Below are 20923 nucleotides of genomic sequence, written 5' to 3'. Positions count from 1 at the left end.
TGTGTGTGTATGTGTGTGTGTGGGGGGGTGGGGAGAGAGAAAGCATGGTGAGGAGGTGGGGGGAGAGAGAGTGTGGTGAGGGGGAGATTGTGGGCAAAAGGGACATTAATTCCTTGGCTGTGATGGCCTGAGAATGTGAAACATAGTATTAATATTTGTACTCCTTGCTGGCAGCGTTACATGGAATTTACAGCACAGAAACAGGCCATTTGACCAACCTCATCAATGTTGGTTTTTATGTTCCACACAAGCCTCCTCCCACCCTTCTTGATCACACTATCAGGGTAACCCTTAGCTTCTTTCTTCCTCATGTATTTATCAACTTCCTTGAATGTATCTATACTAGAATCATAGAATGGTTACAGCACAGAAGGAGGCCATTCAGCACATTGTCTTTGTGTCAGTTCTGTCCAACAGCCAGATGAAAGCAAAATACTGCAGATAGTGGAAATCTGAAATAAAAACAAAAAATGCTTCAGAGCTCTGAAGAAGAGTCATACAAACTCAAAACGTTAACTTGGTTTCTCTCTCCACAGATGCTGCCAGGCCTGCTGAGTTTTTACAACATTTTTTGTTTTTATCTCTGCAACAGCAGCTCAGCTTGTTCCACTCCTTGACATTTTTCCTGTAGCCCTGTAAAATCTTTTCTCTTCAGATAATTATCCAGCTCCCTTTTGAAAACTGTAATTGAATCTGTCTCCACCACATGCTCAGGCAGTGCATTCCAGATTCCTGCTGTATTAAGAGGTTTTTCCTCATCTCGCCTCTGGTTCTTTTGTTTATCACCTTATAGTTCTCAACCTTCTGACAATGGGAACAGTTTCTCCCTATTTATGCTCTCCAGACCCCTCATGGTTTTGAACACATCTAAAAAATCTCCTTTCAATGTTCTCTTCTCCAAGCAGAACAGCCTCAGCTTTGTCAATCTATTCACATAACTGTTAAGTCTCTCATCCTCGAAACAATTCTTGTAAACATTTTCTGCACCCTTTCTAAAACCTTCACATCCTTCCTGTTGAGGCTGAGTCAATGTTTTATGAAGGTTCATAACTTACTTGCTTTTGTACTTGTGTCCCTACATATAAAACGCGGGATTCAGCATAATTTATTAACTGCTTTCTCAACCTGCCCTGCCACCTTCAATAATTTATGCACATAAACACCCAGGTCCCTCTCCTCCTGCATTTCCTTTAGAATTCTACCCTTTATTTTATGTCACCTCTCCTCATTCTTCTGACCACAATGCATCACTTCACACTTCTCTACATTAAATTTCATCTGCTACATGCCTGCCCATTCCACCAGCCTGTCTGTATCCTCTAGAAGTCTATCATTATCTTCCTCACAGTTCACAATACTTCCAAGTCTTGCATCATCTTCAAATTTTGAAATTGTGCCCTGTACACCCAGGTCTAGATTATTAATATAAATTAAGAAAAGCAGTGACCCCTACATATACCATTCCCCAGTCAGAAGTAAGTATAGTCTTCTATAATTCATGGTTTTAATAAGATTGAATTAAATAATTAAACTGTTGGATAATGAAATTCTAGCTATGCTAAAGACTAATGTTTCAAAATACCACTTGATTCAAAATAAAATGCCTACCGGCACTATATTTTTTCACTTAAGAAACATAGTTTCACTGATGTTTAGGGGCTAAAATGATTATTACATAAGAAAACAACATAACAGTAGATTTAAAAATGTTATGGCCATTTTCTTAGAGCTCCTGCACCTTAAAATTTCCCACTACACCACTGGAGAAAAAACTTGAGACATGGAGACTATTTCAGCCAGAGGGAGACTGAGGGAGACTTAAAAGGGTTTTTCTTAGATTGTGAACTGATTGTTGGTGTGACCAGGGACCGGGGCTGGGGTTGGGCTTGGGGGGTGGGGGTGGGGGAATGGTGGTGGCGGTGGAGGAAGGGAGATATTTCATGTTTTTAAACAGTCAATGGTGAAGGGCCATCAACTGAATTAACTGAATTGTTTGTTCCACTCACAAAATACATTACCTCACACTTCTTCACATTAATATGCGTCTGCCACCTGCCTGCTCATTCCAAAGCGTATAGTTCTCATCAAGTCTTTTACAATCCCTTTATAGTTTGCACTGAAAATCAGGAGCTAGGTTAGGATAAAGAACTTTACTCAGAATTGTTAGAGCACAGAATACTCTGCCACAGGGAGCAGTTGAGGCAGAGGCTACAGCATGTTTAAGGAAACAGTAGATAAACATTTGAAGCAGAGGTAGATGGTGTTATAGGGAGACCACAGGGCAGAGGGAATAGGTTTCAATTGCTCCAGCAAAGATTATACAAAGCTTTGAAGGATGAAATGGTCTCCATCTGTGCAGTAAATTTTTAAATTGGGATAAAGCCAGTATTCCAGGAATAGTTGGGTCAAATTGGGGTACATTCTTACAGAAAATGTACTATTTCCATAGATACAGAGAGCCTGGTATTTGTTGTACCACATGTAAGTGGGGGTGTTAAGAAATTTTTATAAAGGGTGGTGTTAAGAAAAGCACCTATTCAAAAATAGCCAACTAACTCGAGTGGGTCACTGCACAAGAAAGTGTCTCTAATTTTTGATACAAAGGGATTCTGCATTCTTTAAAAAAATCATTTGTGGCCTTTAATTGATAATCCACTACTAAAAGCTGGATAATCACCCTACATTGAAGATTTAGCTCTGTCTAATAAAGTTTTAACTGTATACACAGTTTGAAACAGATGAAATAACATGCACATGATATATTGATTTAACAGAATATTTCTGACAGGAGTTGCAGACAGCTATGCACAGAGCTGCCAGACTTTGTGGCAAAACATAATAGGACAATATGTACAAATAAAATTTAATGTTATGTTATGCTGTACTGTGGATAAAGGTGGATATACTGTACTTATATTTCCAGAAGGCATTTGATAAAGTGCCACATCAAAGGCTACTGCAGAAAATAAAATCTCATTTTGGTAACATGTTGGCATGAATAGAAGATTGGTGAGCGAACAGGAAGCAAAGAGTTGGCATAAATGGGTCTTTTTCTGGTTGGTAGGATGTGACAAGTGGTGTGCCACAGGGATCAGTGCTGCAGCTTCAACGTTTTACATATAAATGACTTGGATGAAGGGACCGAAGGAATGGTTGCTAAATTTGCTGACGACTCAAACATAGATAGGAAAGTAAATTGTGAAGAGGATGAAAGGAGGCTATAAAGTGACATAGATAGGCTAAGTGAGTGGGCAAAGATCTGGCAAATGGAGTATAATGTGGGCAAATGTGAAATTGTTCATTTTGGCAGGAAGAATAAAATGCAGTTTATTATCTAAATGGTGAGAAATTGCAGAGCTCTGAGATTCAGAGGGATCTGGGTTTCCTAGTGCATGAACCACAAAAGGTTAGTATGCAGGTTCAGCTGGTAATTAGGAAAGCTAACAGAATATAATCATTTATTGTGAGGGGAATTGATTACAAAAGTAGGGACATTATACTTCAGTTGTACAGGGCATTGGTGGGGCCACATCTGGAGTATTGTGTACAGTGCTGGTCTCCTTATTTTAAAAAAGATGCAAATGTGTTAGAAGCAGTTCAGAGAAAGTTTACTGAACTAATACCCAGGAATGGGCTGGACAGGTTAGGCTTGTATCCAATGGAATTTAGAAGAGTAAGAGTTGACTTAATTGAAATCTTTAAGATCCTGAAGGGTCTTGACAGGGTGGATGTGGAAAGGATGTTTCCTCTTGTGGGAGAATCTAGAACTAGGAGTCACTTTTAAAAATAAGGGGTTGCTCATTCAAGACAGAGATGAGAATTTTTTTTCTCTCAGAGGGTTGAGAGTCTGTAGAACTCTCTTCCTCAAAAGGCAGTGGAAGCAGATGCTTTGAATATTTTTAAGGCAGAGCTAGATAGATTCTTGATTAACAAGGGGAGGTGAAAGGTTATAGGGGGTAGGCAGGAATGTGGGGTTGAGGTTACATTCAGATCAGCCATGATCTTATTGAATGACAGAGCAGGCTCGAGTGGCCTACTCCTGCTCCTAATTTGTATGTTTGTATGTAGGATCTTGAGGTTATTGTTAAAAAATGTTACCTGTATTTTGCTTATTGCTCAGCATAATGTCCAAACTCCCATACAGTATGAGTAAGATCTTAATTCACTCAAAACCTATTCACTTGCAGACTTAAAATCAGGCCCTATGTAAAGCTTGTAATGGCAAAATAGAATGTAACAAACAACTTACAAAAGGTTCTTTAAAATATTTGTATTCCTAATGCAAATTGAGCAGATCGGTTGCAAGTTGTCTGTCCATTTACCTGTGCACTAAACAATTGTCTTTTTTGGGGGGTTTGGGGAGAGGAGAAAATAAATTTGAGTTCCTCAAGGTGAGAGAAGGCCAGGTTCAGCATCAGGTCCTAATATTAAAACAGCATCCTCTACGATAGCAATGTCACAAATTTTTTACTATAAATTTTACTCATTTGGACAAATAATTGAAGGCCATATTTATACTGCATTTTGTGTTCTGCAGTTCAGGTCTGAAATCACCAGGTGTTGGGCATTGACGTACAGTACTGCTATATCAACAGCAACTTGCATTTATACACAAGAACATAAGAAATGGGAGCTGGAGGAGGCCATTAGACCCTTTGAGCCTGCTTTGCCATTCAATGAGATTGTGACTGATCTTCCACCTCAATGTCACCTTCTTGTACTATCCCCATATTCCTTAATTTTCTTAGTACCTAAAAATCTTTCAACCTCTGTATTGAACCACTGCGCTTTTGGGTAAAGATCTCAAAAGATCCACAACCCTTTTGAGTGAAAAAATTTCTAATCTCAGTCCAAATGGCTGACCCCTTATTTTGATGCTGTGACCCCGAGTTCTAGATTCCCCAGACAGGGTTATAGTGCTTCTAAGGTTAAAAAAAACGCCCTATATTGCTTCACAGAAGTAAAATCAGACAAAAAAAGGAGCCAAAAGAGATATTAGGATCTGTGACTATAAAAGCTGAGTCAAAGAAGTGGATTTCAGGGAGGGTCTTAAAGGAGGAAGGTGAGATGAAGAGACAAGAGGTTTACGGAGGGCATTCCACAGTTTATGACCTAAAAGGGATGGAGGAAGTCTTCAGCAGCAGATAGGTGAAGTGTAGACAGAAACAGATGAAGTTATGGAGATGGCAGATGGCTAAAGGTCCAGTCAATCTGCCATTTATCCAGTTACATGGCATCTTAATGAGTTGGATTGAATTGGAAACATCTTTGCAGCAATGTTAAAGATGGTGTGTGAATGCACCCTTACATGAATGTTTTATTTTGTACTTGTATTTAGCCAAATACAACTTCTATGAAATGCTAAGCAGCAAGTAAAGGAGGTCAGAAAGTCTTGGAATTATGTATCTATTGTTTAAAGCTAAAAGCTCCATTATAATTTAATTTGCTCTCCATAGTGTTAGAATTATACATGCAGTGCTTGAGAATCTCTCAGTAGCAACAGCTAGCTGTTAAATTAGTTTAATAAACACTTGCATACGGAGTAATAAATGTGAATTCCCCCCTAGCAAAACAAATACATTTGCTAGGATAGTATGTAAATGGTCTTGGCTCTCTACTTCTCTCTAATGGGTGTAACAATAAATCATTCTTGGAGGCATTGGCTCCATCATTGCACAACTTTATAGCCTGAACTGATTAAGTAAGCACAGGGAAACTGAGAAAGACTTGAGGGATCTGAAAGATCATAACCAATCCATCATATATCCCAACTAATAATAAAGTACGCAGTATAATTGTAAAACACTGTAGATTAGACAATATCTTTGCTAACTATAGCCGGAAAGTAGAATGTAATAATATATTATATATTCTGTGGTCTTGACATTTTTGCTTCCTAAGTATAGGCTTTTTTTCTTGACCCATCTATGTCAGCATTATAATTCCAATGAGATGACATAAGAGTAACCTCTGACAAGGTTTAATCAATTTAATTCTGGCACTTTTCCACACATTATTAGTGTGATTTTCATTTTATTGAGAGCGTTAAGTAAATTTTTAAAAATTAATGCATACTAGAACAAGTAAAAGCTGTAATTTAATCTCACAGTTCAAACGATATCCATAAAGCACTCATGCTTTGCTGAATTAAATGACACACTTATTAGTCACTCTCAAGTCAACATAACTCTACTCTATTCATGTGGCCCAAATATAAATTTTATTTTGAAAAATGCTGCTTTTGGGTGCAGCAGTATTCGTTATGTTAAGGCATATGGCATTGCAGGACTAGGCTTTCTTATTATAATTATAGTACTGTTAGAGCTTAGTTGTCATATCCTTAAGAAAATCTGTTAACATTGTATTCTATATGTAACATAAGTTCAGTTGAATGTTACTTTTATACAACTAATAAGAAATGCTGAGAAGCGATGTAAAATGGTTAATTCAGTTGAGGTAAAGCTTTATTGGAAGTGCTTTAAACTGTGGACAGCCTCAGGAAAACTACTGACCCTTTGTCCATAAAGACTGTAAATATACCCTATCTGGTAAAGAGCTGTAAAAACAGACTCTACACATATTGACCCTCCTAAACTGCCATTGTTAGGTAAATGACCACAGAGCCACAGCAGTAGGAGGTGTGACCTCTCGAGGTAAGAGCTGTGAAGGGTAAAAGGCTTGAGTTGCATAGAGTTGACGTTATCAAGAAAGTGTAAGACTGAAGCCCCTACAAACAACAGAGACACGAAGCACATGGTTGTGAGGGTATAAAATGAGAACTTGTAAGACCCCAAAGCTTGCATTGAAGAGAAGAAAAAAGACAGGCTTCAATCAAGAGACGAGTGTCGCAGTCAACCAGAGGTAGAGGACTGGTGTTCCACTAAGAATGTGACCACTTACCACTGCTTTTTGCTAAGTATCGTTATTGTGATAAAGTTAATAAATTCTGTAAAACTTGTGAAAACAGACTTGTACCCAGCATGGTCTGTAGCTAGTCTGAATGGACAGTCCCTTTTAGATCAGCTCTCCCTGCTTAGTCTGTAATTGTAATTGACCTAAGTCTTACAGTTAAAATAAAGCAAATTCCAGATCTTATAGCATAACACTATTGATATTTTATAACTATTATAGATGATGCAGTTGATGAGAAGGGAGAACAATAAATTATATAGGCCCAGAACTTCCGTGAAGTGGCAATCACCATCGGGTTGTCCAGGAGCTCCACATTTCTTGCCCAACCTTCTGACCTGGGTCTGGTGGGGAATGTACAGCGCAGCTGCTCCTGGAGTCCTTTCTGTGCAGGGCAGCAGAGTCAAGGAAAGTGAAGCCATGCCCCCTTTTATGGCACCAGCTGCTGTAAACTGGGTAAGTTTAAAGGTCCCAGCCATTTTGACAAGAGAGAAGGTAAGTGCGTTAGGTAAGTGGGTAGGATAGGTCGTCAGGTAGGGGGTAGTCAGGGATGGGACATTTGGGGGATGGGGTAGTTGGGGGTGGATGCAGTCAGGGGTGGATGCAGTCAGGGGTGGAGCGGGTAGTTGCAGGGGTTGTCGCGGTTAGTCGGGGATCGGGTGGGTAATCAGGGGATGGGGGATTAGTCGGGATGAGGGTGTAGGCGGTGGGGGGGTGGGTGTGTGTGTGGGCGGGAAGCAGGTATGCAGTGGGGAGGCTGGGAGGGTAGTTGAAGGTCAGGCAGGTAATCAGTGGGGTGGGAGATTAGTCAGGGGGTTAGTCGGGGGTGGGGTGGGTAGTCGAGGGATGGGATCGAGCGGTAGGGGGTGGTGGGAGGCTAATCGGGGGGTCGGATGGGTAGTCAGGGTTGGGGGGCGGTGGGGGGGGGTCCAGGGATAGTTGGAGAGGGTCGGACGGGTATTTGGGGTGGGTGAGTTGGTGAGTCAGGCAGTTAATTGGGGGTGGGCAGGTTAGTCAGGGTGATGGGAGGGTAGTCAGTGGGTCGGGCAAGTAGTGGGGGGACCAGTGGTCCAGTGGTGAGTTTGGGGGAGCGGCTGGGGGAGGTCAGTTATCATAGTTACCCAAGAGTGCTGGTTTTAATCCTTCTGACCCTTCCTGGGTAACTATTTTGCCAAGAGAGTCAGAACCATCTTAAGTCTCGAACTTAAATCGGGGTTTTGGGTGGTTCCAGGTGCAGGGTAATTGCCCACTGGAAGTTTAAACTTCCTGGGAAATTCCTGTGCCGTCGTTGTGCGGAGTCTTCCGGGGTGCCCCCAGCACATCTTCTGGATCTTGGGTAAGGCCTGCCCCCACCCGCGGGAATAGAAAATGTGGGCCATTGTTATATCTTCAAGTTACTTTTCTGCTCAGATCCACGAAACCTGTTAACATCTAAAGGAGCATCCTTATTAGCTTTTTCAACTATCAATGATACCTTAGGATAAGTCTTAGTATTCTGATTGCGAGTACTCATTTTCTTGATATGTCACACTGGGAGAAAGGCCCATTATAACACGCTGAAAGTGGGGGAGCAGAATGCAGAATGGCATAAGAGCTTCTCAAGCCCGGATTCTGTTGCACAACAGATTGATTAAATTAAAGTTTGCCACCCAGCTGTGAAGGTCCTTCATCAAAAGATGTCCCAAGTGGCAAGAGTCCACAGCAAAATTGCCTGAAAATCAACAGTAGTGGCACTGAATTGGCAATTACATACAGAAAGGCCATAGAAACATTGAATGTGGGTAACAAAAAAAATCATTCTGGTCCTGTAGGTTTGTTTGAATGCTGGTGTTAATGAAAATTACTGGGGCAGAAGATATAAACTTTTACTCTGTACCTAATCATGCTATTTCTGACTTTCTAGTTATCAGTGCAAACAGCAAACCATGTGCTAAATGGGCTCAAAATTATACTAGTTTAACTTTCATCTGCTCAAGTTTCTGCTCAAACTCATTTGCATATCACTGAATTTCCATGAACCAGCGTTTTAAAATGCAATTTTTAAAAAATTGTAAAAGGAACCTTGATATATACCTGCAATTTTATTAATACATCTGAAAATGGGTTTTATCAAAAGATAAACATTTTTTAATTAGAGTGTCTAGTCCACCACCTATGATTTTTAAAAAATTCATTCATGGGATGTGGGCATCGCTAGTTAGGCCAGCATTCATTGCCCATCCCTAATTGTCCTTGAGTAGGTACACCCACAGTACTGTTCAGGAGGGGGTTCCCTCCTGAACAGCAACTTGTGGATTGTGACCCAGCAACACTGAAGGAACAGCAATATATTTCCAAGTCAAGGTGGTGAGTGACTTGAGGGGAACATCCAGGCAGTGGTGTTCCCATCTATCTGCTGCCCTTGTCCTACACGATAGTAGCGGTCATGGGTTTGGAAGGTCCTGCCGAAGGAGCCTTGGTGAGTTTCTGCAGTGCATCTTGTAGATTACACACACTGCTGCCACTGTGCGTTGGTGGTGGAGGGAGCGAATGTTTGTGGAAGGGGTGCCAATCAAGCGGGCTGCTTTGTCCTGGATGGTGTCAAGCTTCTTGAATGTTGTTGGAGCTGCACTCATCCCGGCAACTGGGGAGTATTCCATCACATTCCTGACTTGTGCCTTGTAGATGGTGGACAGCCTTTGGGGAGTCAGCAGGTGAGTTACTTGCCACAGGATTCCTAGCCTCTGACCTGCTCTTGTAGCCACAGTATTTATATGGCTAATCCAGTTCAACTTCTGGTCAATGGTAACCCCACCCAGGATGTTGATAGTGGGGACTTCAGCAATGGTAATGTCAAGAGGCAATGGTTAGGTTCTCTCTTGTTGGAGATAGTCATTGCCTGGCACTTGTGTTGCATGAATGTTACTTGGCACTTGTCAGCCCAAGCCCGGATATTGTCCAGGTCTTGCTGCATTTGGATTTGGACTGCTTTGGTATATGAGGAGTCGCAAATGTTGCTGAACATTGTGCAATCATCAGCAAAAATCAAGTCTTCTGACCTTATGATGGAAGGAAGGTCATTGATGAAGCAGCTGAAGATGGTTCGGCCTAGGACACTACCCTGAGGAATTCCTGTCATGATGTCCTGGAACTGAGATGATTGACCTCCAACAATCACAAACACCCTCCTTTGTGCTAGGTATGACTCCAACCAGTTTTCTCCCCGATTCCCATTGACTTCAGTTTTGCCAGGTCTCTTTGATACCACACTTGGCCAAATGCTGCCTTTATGTCAAGGGCAGTCACTCTCATCTCAGCTCTGGAGTTCAGCTCTTTTGTTCATGTTAGAGATGTACGAGTAACCCAATTTTAAATAAATGAAAATGATTTTAAAAACTATACAGAACCATTTGCTAGTTATATTGGTGCACAAAAGTCAGTTTCTTGATAAATTAAAAAGGAATTAAAATCTCTTGAAATATGCCTATTCGTGTTCTTGCACTGAGAAAAAAAACTAGACTTTAAGAGCCTCCTTGAAGGCCTGCAAACCAGCACAATTAACAGTAACGTCCAATGGTGATTGATTTGATCTGCAGGCCAGTTTTGTGGGTGGGGCTCGCATCTAGTACAATACTTTTTTAAACCAGCAAAAAGGATCACAGAAACTTGATTTGTGCTTAAAATTCAGCAATCTTTTATACTGGTTTTATCCATTTCTTGCACTGAAAAGAAATCGCGCAACAGAGCAGAAGCTCCAGCCCTTTATTTCTAACATTGAACTCTATGCATAATAAAGGGAGATTAACCCCAGTGACACCAGTTAACTTTCTCATCAAAGATTTTGACTGCAGAAGGGATTGCAAATTTTCTTTGTTTATATGATGCACAGAGCAGAAATTAAACATCATTATTAATGCAGTCAAAGTATGACCTTTAGAACATCATATGTAGTTTAATAGGATGGGATAGATCACAGAAACTCGATTTGCTTTGGATGCAAATTGAATTTGAAATTCCTCAATCTTGAATGGCCTTGGCCAATTTTGAGTGAATATCACTGATAACAAAGCATAACTGATAGAAACTCCTGTCCATAATGTTAAAAATTCAAGGGTGTGTAAGTACTCAGTAATGGTGGGGCTCATTTTACAAAATTATTTTGACAAGCTTTGTTAACAGTGATGACTAAACATCTCTTCTGTTGAAGAGTCATACAGACTCGAAACGTTAACTGCGTTCCTCTCCGCAGATGCTGCCAGACCTGCTGAGTTTTTCCAGGTATTTTTATTTTTGTTTTGGATTTCCAGCTTCTGCAGTTTTTTGCTTTTATCTCAGTGACAAAACAGAAGGCTGGTTATAATTTGTTTTTGATTTCCAGAAGACAAGATTCATGCTGGACCATTTTTCCAGGGTTGCAGCCCGCCACTACCAAATAGCCAATCTTACTATATGAGCCTAGACAGGAAATGTTGGCATGTCATTTGACCATAGAGGCATTATGTCCAAATCCACTTTCATTCTCAGTTAACATCTGCGGTAAGGACAAGAGTATTGATAAACGAAGTCTAACCAAGGTAAGCCATCGAAGGTAAGTAGTGATTGTTGCTGGCTGGAAATACAAGAGGCATGAAAAATTGTCCTTGAAGATTAAAATTAACAAGTTTTTCAGTGCCCATTAACATGCATGGACCAAATCAACGTGTCCCGATTTAGCCATTATATGGGTAGATGACTGGAGGCTATGTACATGGAGGGATGCTCTGAATGAAGTTGATGCATGATAAATGGAATTATCAGTAAAATAGAGAGGATTGGGTGATGAGTGGAGCAGGTATTGATTAATTAAAATCATTTGTAGTTATGCAGGGAAGGTCTTGTGACACAGTGGTTGCATCCCTACCTCTAGGCCTAAAGCTCCAGGTTCATGTCCCACTTCAGGGCTTCATGGCCACATAAGGTACGTTCATAACATGGCCAAACAGGTTGATTACTAGTCTGTAAATCTTTCCAATACACCTGATGGTAGGCAGTCAAAGCAGGAGAGTTTCCTGGTCAGCCATATTGCAGAAGGCAATGGCAAACCACTGCAGTACTTTGCCAAGCATAACTATGGGTCAATCCAATGGAAGTCCATGATCACCAATGCCCTCTTAGGGCATGGCACCTGAAGGAGGTAGCTAGGTAGTGCCGAAAACTGTGCGGAGGAAGAAATTGGAATTTTAAAGCTGATATATGGCATCCATTTTCAAAGAGAGACATTTAAGTGAAAGATCAAACCCATGGGAAAATAAGATAAATCAAGCAAGGGTTAAGCAACTATGGTGAAACTATTCTTAAGAGTTTATTTTATGGGAGGGTGGTGTTATGGCTCCTCCAATTGGGGAAGGGTAGTGGAAAAGTTAGGTATTTAAGGAAAGATCCAGTATATTCTGTATAGCAATGCAGGGTAAAGAAAAAACAAATTGTTATTGTTGTCTGATATATCATAGGTGCTGTTTATTAAACATACCCTGTTCCATATACAGTTGTATATGTTTCTTCAAAAGTACAAGATCTGTTGTCTGGTGCAGTACAAGGGTCTTTAGCACATTTTAAAAACCTGTTGATTGCAGCTGTCTAAGTATACATTAGTTACAATGTTCTGAGGATCTTTAATGGGAGGAAAACTGTTGTTTCAATGTGAAACTACGGACCGAACTTTCCTTCCCACTATGAAGTTTTACAGCACTGATATTCAGATTATGCTTATAATTTGAGTCCGATGGAAATATGGCGGGTACAAAGAACATACATGAAAAACTGAAAGAGAAGCCAAAAATTATTAGAAAAGTTTTAATAAGAGCAACAAAGAACTAAGATTGAAAAGTAATTGGTATGTTATTTTGAACACACTTTAGTTGCAGTAAAAGAAGTGGTTCATGGAATTAATATATCAACCACTAAGCTTAGTAAAGAGTTAATATCACTAACAAACTTTGAGAAGAATATGCGTAGGCACAGAGTTCCAATTTATGATGAATATTGTATTTCTTTCTAACCCTCAGGACAATCCATCACCACCAACATATTATGCCAGGCCGAGCATTTAACCACTTAATGGAGATATATTTATTCCTACAAATTTTCTTTCAAATGTATTGTACAATGGGTCATATTGTGCAGATGATTAAATGATATTTAACTTCAGTTAATTATCATCCTAACATGTTTCTGAACAGTGACAATATTACGCCTAAAATTAGGTTACTAGGTCATTCCAGTAAACTATTCAAGTACACCCAAGTACATCAAAACAGCAATTAATCATGCGTGTTATCTTTAATTGTAACAGAATGGCATAGTTTCAGCAAAATTAAATTATCTTAGACTATCATCTCACTTAGGGATGTGATAACAAAATCATTTGTGAACTTAATTGAAATGAATCATATTAGTTACAGAAAACAAAGTTACCTAGGCTCAGTGATAAATGAATGAAAGTTCCATTAACCACTTCTATTACTGCAACTAATGTGCATTCTAAATAACATACCAATTACTTTTCAGTCTTAGCTCTTTGTTGCTTTATCAAAACTTCATGGAATTCTTGGCTTCTCTTTTAGTTTTTCTTCATATATGTTCTTTGTCTGCCATATTTGTATTGGGTTCAAATTATATGTATAATCTGAATATCAGTGCTGTAAAACCTCATACTGGAAAGGAAAATTCAGTCCGTAGCTTCACATTGAAACATTTTTTCTCCTGTTAAAAATCTTCAGAAAATTGTAATGAATACATACTTAGGTTTTTAAAAAACTGCTGAAGACCCTTGTACCGCATTGGATAACAGGTCTTTATAAGTAATAAACACTAACTCCTTCAAAGTTTGTCAGGCTGAAAAAGGCATGCCAAACAAATTTTTGCCTTTTCAATCTTCTTGCATGTATAATGTCTTTAGTATAAGGGTGATTGGCAGAGCAAGGGTTATTGTGGAACTGGAGGACAGTACTTCCCACTGTGTGATGTAGAGAGTCACATGATAGTGGACTGAGTACAGTGGAGTCCAGCAGAAGCCATCGTGGAGACATCATCCATGCAGGGTTGTACCTTGGAGATGTACAATTATGTGTACCAATAAACACTACTGTTAACCTTACAAGCCCCTGAACCTTTTAGTGAGAACACTGAACAAACTCTTACAACAATGTCCATATCACTAGTTTGCACTCCATAGTCTACAATCCCTACAGGCAACACTGGAATCTTAGTGTTCTACCAGTTATCATATAAAGATTCATGTGGATACCGTATACATCAGAAATTGTCAGATAACTATTAATTGCAACCCAAATTCCTAACGCAACCCCACACTGCTATGCTGTGCTGCACAGCCTCATCCTCCAAGTGCCTGCCTCAAATTGATGTTCAAGAAAAACTGCAGATCTATATCATGATTTACAGGAATATCACTGCACAGAACTGTAAATACACTCGAAAGTAATATTTTAAATACTTTTAAAAAGAATGTGTCATACAGGTATTGTATAAATGGATAATATGTTGAATAGTAGAAGTTTATGGAAAACAAGCCACTTAAGACACTTGAGTTCCGCAGCTACTATCACTCATTGATGACAGGCTTTCCATGAATCACCCACATCAACCTTCTCCCCATTACATTTACAGAGCATTCTTCAAATCTGTATGCCTATAAGCACTGAGATAATCAAAGCTTTGAAATAAATTGGAGTTTACAGAATAATGAACCACAAACCTGTAACACTGCAGAATGGAACCCCTCCTTATTAGACTATGGACAGAATTGTCTGGCCCTGTCATGATGTAACAGTTGAGATGCCAGGTTACTTTTTTTCTTTTCTGTCAACATAAATGGAACTACACAAGGCCCTGGTAGCTATACTGCATGTCTGGACAAGTCATTAAAATGCAGCAAACCTTTCCTATGGATAATTACAGAAACTGGTTCACAACAGGCTTGCACACTTCTTGGCTTCAGAGTGGAATTCCAAAGAATAAGTGTGAGAAGTACCTAATTCTAACACAGGGATATGTAAATGGGTGAAACTTGAAGACAATTGTGCGTCAATGACCAAGCCATTTGGGTTCTTGTGAGAACAATGGCGAAACAGATTATATGATCACATGACATAAACCAAGGCAGGATTTTTCGCTGAGCGGGCGGGTGCACGCAAGTGTCCCAACGTCATCACGCACTTGCACAATATTTCGGTCAGCGGGCACATGCGGGAGTTGGCAGCGCATCCACGAACAATTAACAGGCCTATTAAGGCCAAAGTAACAATTGAATGAAATTTTTTGCTGCACGTCCAACCTTACAGTTGGCGGGTAAGTGAAAAGGCCAAGCAGCCTTTGCATTTTTTAGGAAACCTCGTCCACAGGTGGGATGAGGTATCCAACATCAATTAAAAATCAAATTAAAATTTCTAAATTTCATTCATAACATGTCCCTACTCATGTGACAGAGTCACATGAGAGGACATGTTTTTAACAGTGGTAACTTTTTTATTTTTGAATTTTTAAATCTTCAGCTCCCTGAGGCAGATCTGTGCCTCAAGGAGCTTTCATTGCACGCACCCACGCGCATGTGCAAACTTCCACACTCGCCCTCCTCCTGGCCCCAGCCTTGCAGCACTGAGCATTGCAGTGCACGTTTCACGCTGGCTGGCTGTCAATTGGCCAGCCAGTATGAAATCGACGTTGGGGCCCAATCGCAGGCAGCATTCGGCTTCACGCCTGCCCAACTAGGTAAAAATCCTGCCTCAGGTCTCTGCTAAGGGACATTTAATAAGACACATTTTTGGAGCACAGGTCAGAAACAGCTCAGACCAGCAAAGGAACAAGATCCTGCCTAAAGTCCATCAGGAGGCAGAGAATTTGGCCTGCCCTTTTAAACACCTATTAGAAGAACCAAACCACACTGTGGGAGTTCTACTCCACCTCGACAGTAGTGAAGCCAGAGAAGCCTGCTACTGCAAGCAGTGAGCCTCTGGGAATCTGTCTTCATAAACCTCCAACCTCTATTCGTTCAGTGAACCAAAAAGGAGTCACAGTCCTGCAATGTCTCATGACTTCATCTCAAGCCTGACAGTGAATTTTTGGACTTTTAAGAACTAGGTGCATTCTACCTATTTTGTATGCGCGTGTGTGTATGTATGAATGAGTTGGTGCTGTTTCAAATATATTTTGAGCATTGAGTGATAAACATTTATCCATCTTTTAAAAAACTTATCAGGAAACCTGTCATTGTCTGTTCTTAACAGTCACAGCACTAGGGATTGAAGCTCTTTGTCTTTTAAAACACACCTGTCTTCGCTCAGTCGAAATGTGGGGAAAGGGGCAACCACCCTACCATCTCTGCCCTGTCCATAACATCATGTGTGTCCAGGCGTCCAAAATTAAGAGCTCAATATTAAGGATTTAATCAAAGAAACAATTTTGAGCACCCCGTTTCAGCAGCTTATCTATCCATTCCATTGTGATTATTCTAAGTACTTCCGATTTGTGTTGACTTAATTGATCTTAGTCTGGGAAATAATAGAGGTTATCAATGCTATTGACACCCATGCTTCATAGTGGGAAGAAAATACAGCTCCTCCACACTAACCCTATTGGTTAGGCATGTGTGGACATCAGATGAGAATAAGATTGGAGGCAACTGCAATACACTCCACAATTTAATAAACTGCAAAGATGTGTAAGGCCCGTATTTTGTATTTTTGCCACGTCACGGCAAAAATCCTGGAAATGGCTGAAAATTCTAAGGCCCATTCCTGAACCCGGCATTTCCCATCTTCTCTGGGGCAGGAAAGGAGTCGGGCCAGAGTTTGCAGATGCGCGATTTGCGGATAAGCCAGCCATTTAAATCACCAACTGCCTCCAATGAAATCAGATTTTGAAAGAACAGCTGGGAGCGTGGAGTCTGGAGTATGCAAATTAGAACAGGTAAGAGGAGTCTGAACTTGGTGGATGTGTTTGGATAACCAGGGTACCCATTTGGAGAGGTAAGGTACCCCTTTGGATAAGATTCTGGGACACCTTTGGGAGAGGTAAGGCACCCTTTGGGGTTGTTAAAAGCGAACATGATTTAACACTTTTTATGCACAAAATCATTGGAGCTGTCAAACTGTTAAAGAGCTCTCCAGCTGTAAAGGAACTGTTCAGCTGTCAAGGATCTGTCTAGCTATCAAGGAACTGTCCAGCTGTCAAGGTAATTTTAAGGAGCTGACCAGCTGTCAAACCTGTCAAAACTATCCAGGAAGCACCAAAGCCATCCAAGAACTGTTAAACATGTCCAGGAAGTGTCAAACCTGTCAAAGCTATCCAAAAAGTGTCAAACCTGTCAAAGCTATCCTGGAGATGTCAAAGCTATCAAGGAACTGTCCAAGAAGTGGGTAAGGGAAAAGGGTGGTGGGTGGTGGCATGAGTTGACACTAGGTTGGCATAGGGGTATGGAGGTAATTAAAGTGGGTAGAGGGGCACTAAGTTGACATGGGGGTATGGTGGCCATGGGGGTGGGTAGAGGGGCACTAGGTTGGCATGAAGGTATGGAGCAATGGGGATGGGCAGACGGGCACTAAGTTGGCACAGGGAGTATGGGGAGGCATGGAAGGGGCATAGGGAGTGTGTGTGTGGGGGGGGGGGGTTAGAGCTAATGGTTTTTGTTTTGTTATTATATTTTATTTATTTAACCAGTGCCAGGGCACAGAGGCAGGATTTGCACCCAGCCCACCTCCGCACCTGACATCCTTTCTGGGGTCGTTCACCTGTTTCAGGTCACGCCCACCAACCGCAAATCCGATCTGTAGACAGACATTTTTAAAGGTTGGGTGCGCCAAGCCAGGAAATCTCCCAGCTCGGCAAACCCGACCGGTATCAAAAATCTGAGCCTAAGTGTTCACTCACTTAGCCTAGAAATGTTACGTGACCTGAAAAATGCAAAGGGCAGACAGTAATAATAAATGAAAGATTCCTGACAAAGTAGCATATAAAAATGAAGTTAAGTTAATAGATGAACCATTATTTTTCACCTCTGCAGTTGGGATTGAGACTATTCAAGCTTGTCAGATGTAGGCTTCCTCATTCTGCAAGTATAGCAGTCTTTAGTCAAGTTACTTGAGGCCAATTCCATCCCATCCATCCCTAATTGGGCAGAAACCAGAGAATAACAGAGTCTGAGACTCAGCACAAGCAGTAAAGTGACAACTTCACTTGAAGGTAATAAGGTGACAACCACCAAGAAGCAGCCATCACACTAACATGGCAATGTTCTTCTGAGCTTGATGTGAAAATATATTTTTGGGCAAAGAAGGAACTTTGCTCTGCACCTAGCCATGTTGTACTTCATTAAATGTTGATTGTTGGTGAAAGCAAATGAAAACTCCAATAGTGGCATTATTCAACTAAAATAAAATTAATACAAAAACAATTGGACACACCTCCAGCCAATCTGTTCTAGTACAGCTACAAAATTGGCATCTACTGGACAAAATGGAAAATTGCCCAGATATGTCCTGAACACAAAATCGGGACAAATTCAATCTGGCCAATTACCACCCCATCAGTTTATGTGGAATCATCACCAAACTGAATGAAGATGTCATTGACAGTGCTTTCAAGTGGCATTTACTCACCAATAATTAATGTTCCCTCTAAGCCATGCAGCAGAAAGTTGCCATGCAACAGTTGGGCTCTTTAAGTTATTGCAGGCGAGTGTCTGCGCAAAATAATTTACACGCACTCCAAACAAAAAATTTGAGGATACATCTATAACCTATTCAATTGCGCTCAATTGGGGATCCACCAGGTAATTCTGCTGTAGACCTTATTTCAACCTTGGTTCAAACATGGGCAAAAGAGCTGAATTCGAGAGGTAAAGTGAGTGGCTGTCCATGATATCAAGGTAGTATTTGACTAAGCATTGCACCAAGGAACCCCAGCAAAATTGAAGTTCATGGAGACCAGGGGAAAACTCTCTCAAACAGCTGACGTAATACCAAGCACATAGGAAGGATGGTTGTGGTTGTTGCAGGCCAATCATCTCAGCTCCAGGGCATCACTGCAGGAGCTCATGACTGTTGCGTCCTAGGGTTAACCATCTTTAGCTACTTCAACAATAACCTTCCCTCCATCATAAGGTCAGAAGTGGGGATGTTTGCTAATGATCCATTCACAGCTCCATTCACAATTCTTCAGATAATCAAGCAATCCACATTTGGGCTTGGACCGATAAGTGACAAGTAACATCTGCTAACACAAATATTAAGCAATTACCATATCCCACCAGAGAAAGAATCTAAACATCTGCCCCAGATATTCAAAGGGATTACCATCATCGAATCCTCAATCAGCAACATCCTTAGGGGTCATTATTAGCTAAGCTGCAGCAGCCATATAAATACTGTGGCTACAAGAACAGGTCAGAGGCTGTGTACTTTGTGACAAATAACACTCCTCCTAACTCCCAAATCCTTTCCACCAATTGACATTCCAGTAATGGGTGAAGTTGTTTTTTGCTAGTTCATTTTTCTCTTGCTTTTTTCTTTATCACTTTACTTTGCATTTGAACAGCTGCTGTCCGGCCATTCATACTCCATCTGAAAACATCTTATGTTTCCTAATTTACCTCTTCCTTTGGCTTTTATACCATTAAACCTTTTGTCATTTAATCTCACCTGCCCTCCACCCTATCCAAGAACTTCACTTTTGTTCTTCTTCCTCCACCACCCCTTTCACTTATTTCACTTTTGTTCTTCTTCCTCCACCACCCCTTTCACTTATTCATAACCTATTAACATTTCTAACTTTCCTCAGTTTTCTTGAAACATCACAGACCTGAAACGTTAATTCTGTTTTTCTGTCCATAGATACTGCCTGACCTGCTGAGTATTTCCAGCAGTTTTAATTTTCTATTTCCATTGTTTAATCCCATTCCAATTGAACTTGCATATCCCTTATATGCAATATATCTAGTCCAATGCATTTCCACAAGACCCATTCATTTCAGGTTTTCTTGCCGAAACTACTTTAAGTTATGCAGCTCCTCCTCATTAATTACAGTTCTCATCCTTATATAACCTTTGACTGAAACAAATCGAGTTCAGCAAATAACTTACATTCAAATGTAAATGAAGTGTCATAAACTAAAAAAGGAATAATTCAGAGACAAATTGCATCTACAAGCTAGCTTTTGTGCACTAAATCCATCTTAGCATCTGAAAGCTGTACTCAAGTAATTACATGTCAAAATGTTTGCTTCCAAAAAGGAGCCACAAGTATCTACAGCAGCAATACTACAAGGAAATAAATCTAGTGTACTCAATCATATCAGCAATACCTGCAAAACTTTTTCTCCAAATTAAAAATATCAGATCAGTAATGAATAGAAATACTATTTCAACATCAATACATACACAATGATTCATATAAACGCCAACATCTGGTGAAAGATTTAATGGAGAGCACATCCTCATCAAACCATGTTATGAACTGCATATTCAAATACATCAAGCAATAATAAAATGGAACAGCTCCCATATTGAATCAATTTTCACTATCTTTTAGTGTAATGAGTTTGCTCTATATTGAATGACCTTCAGCTCAATCTGATTTCATGTTTTTCAGAAAAGACCTCAACTCCCCATTCAATAAAAAGACAAAAAAGATCTTTTAAAAAATGATTGCACTACTGTCCAGTAGTAGTGTTACCGGCCAAGTGACATTCCAGCTATGGTATTAGGAGATATTTCTCGTTTTTTCCCTTTGTGACAAGATGGTGTATCTGTGAATAAAGGTAATCTGATGGAGATGGTATTTATTCTGAGTTAACCTACAGCAGGAAGAACTCACAAAGCAACAAGGACAAGCTCGTGTACAACCGCCCCATGCACCACGGCTATGACTTGCGCACACACACACACAGACTGCCACATCTTGAGCTTCAGCTCATCCAATTAATCAGTCCCCTGCTTCACTTACTCCAGATAACTGTCAAGCTTTCATATCAATGCTGCTAATT

The 20923-nt window shown here is 40.4% G+C and overlaps 1 protein-coding gene across 9 annotated transcripts in view; it reads right to left on the bottom strand.

Moving 5' to 3' along the window:
• Positions 1-20923, bottom strand: part of immp2l (inner mitochondrial membrane peptidase subunit 2) — a 662809-nt gene that overhangs the window by 523468 nt on the left and 118418 nt on the right. The window contains exon 4 of one of the 9 annotated variants that reach the window (XR_013580209.1): positions 219-452. The exons of 6 other annotated variants lie outside the window; for them this stretch is intronic. Coding sequence is in view for 2 of the 3 variants with exons in the window: in XM_078568100.1 (XP_078424226.1) it covers positions 401-452 (52 nt within the window). In the remaining variant the exon portion in view is untranslated. Of the gene's footprint in view, positions 1-27; positions 453-17976; positions 18049-20923 lie in introns of those variants that run through there. 2 more of the 9 variants (XM_078568100.1, XM_078568101.1) reach the window with 2 other exon arrangements.

The sequence above is a fragment of the Cetorhinus maximus genome, chromosome 22 (genome assembly GCF_964194155.1).
Source record: "Cetorhinus maximus chromosome 22, sCetMax3.hap1.1, whole genome shotgun sequence".
Taxonomy (NCBI): Eukaryota; Metazoa; Chordata; class Chondrichthyes; order Lamniformes; family Cetorhinidae; genus Cetorhinus; species Cetorhinus maximus.
This window is presented reverse-complemented; position numbering and strand designations above follow the sequence as displayed.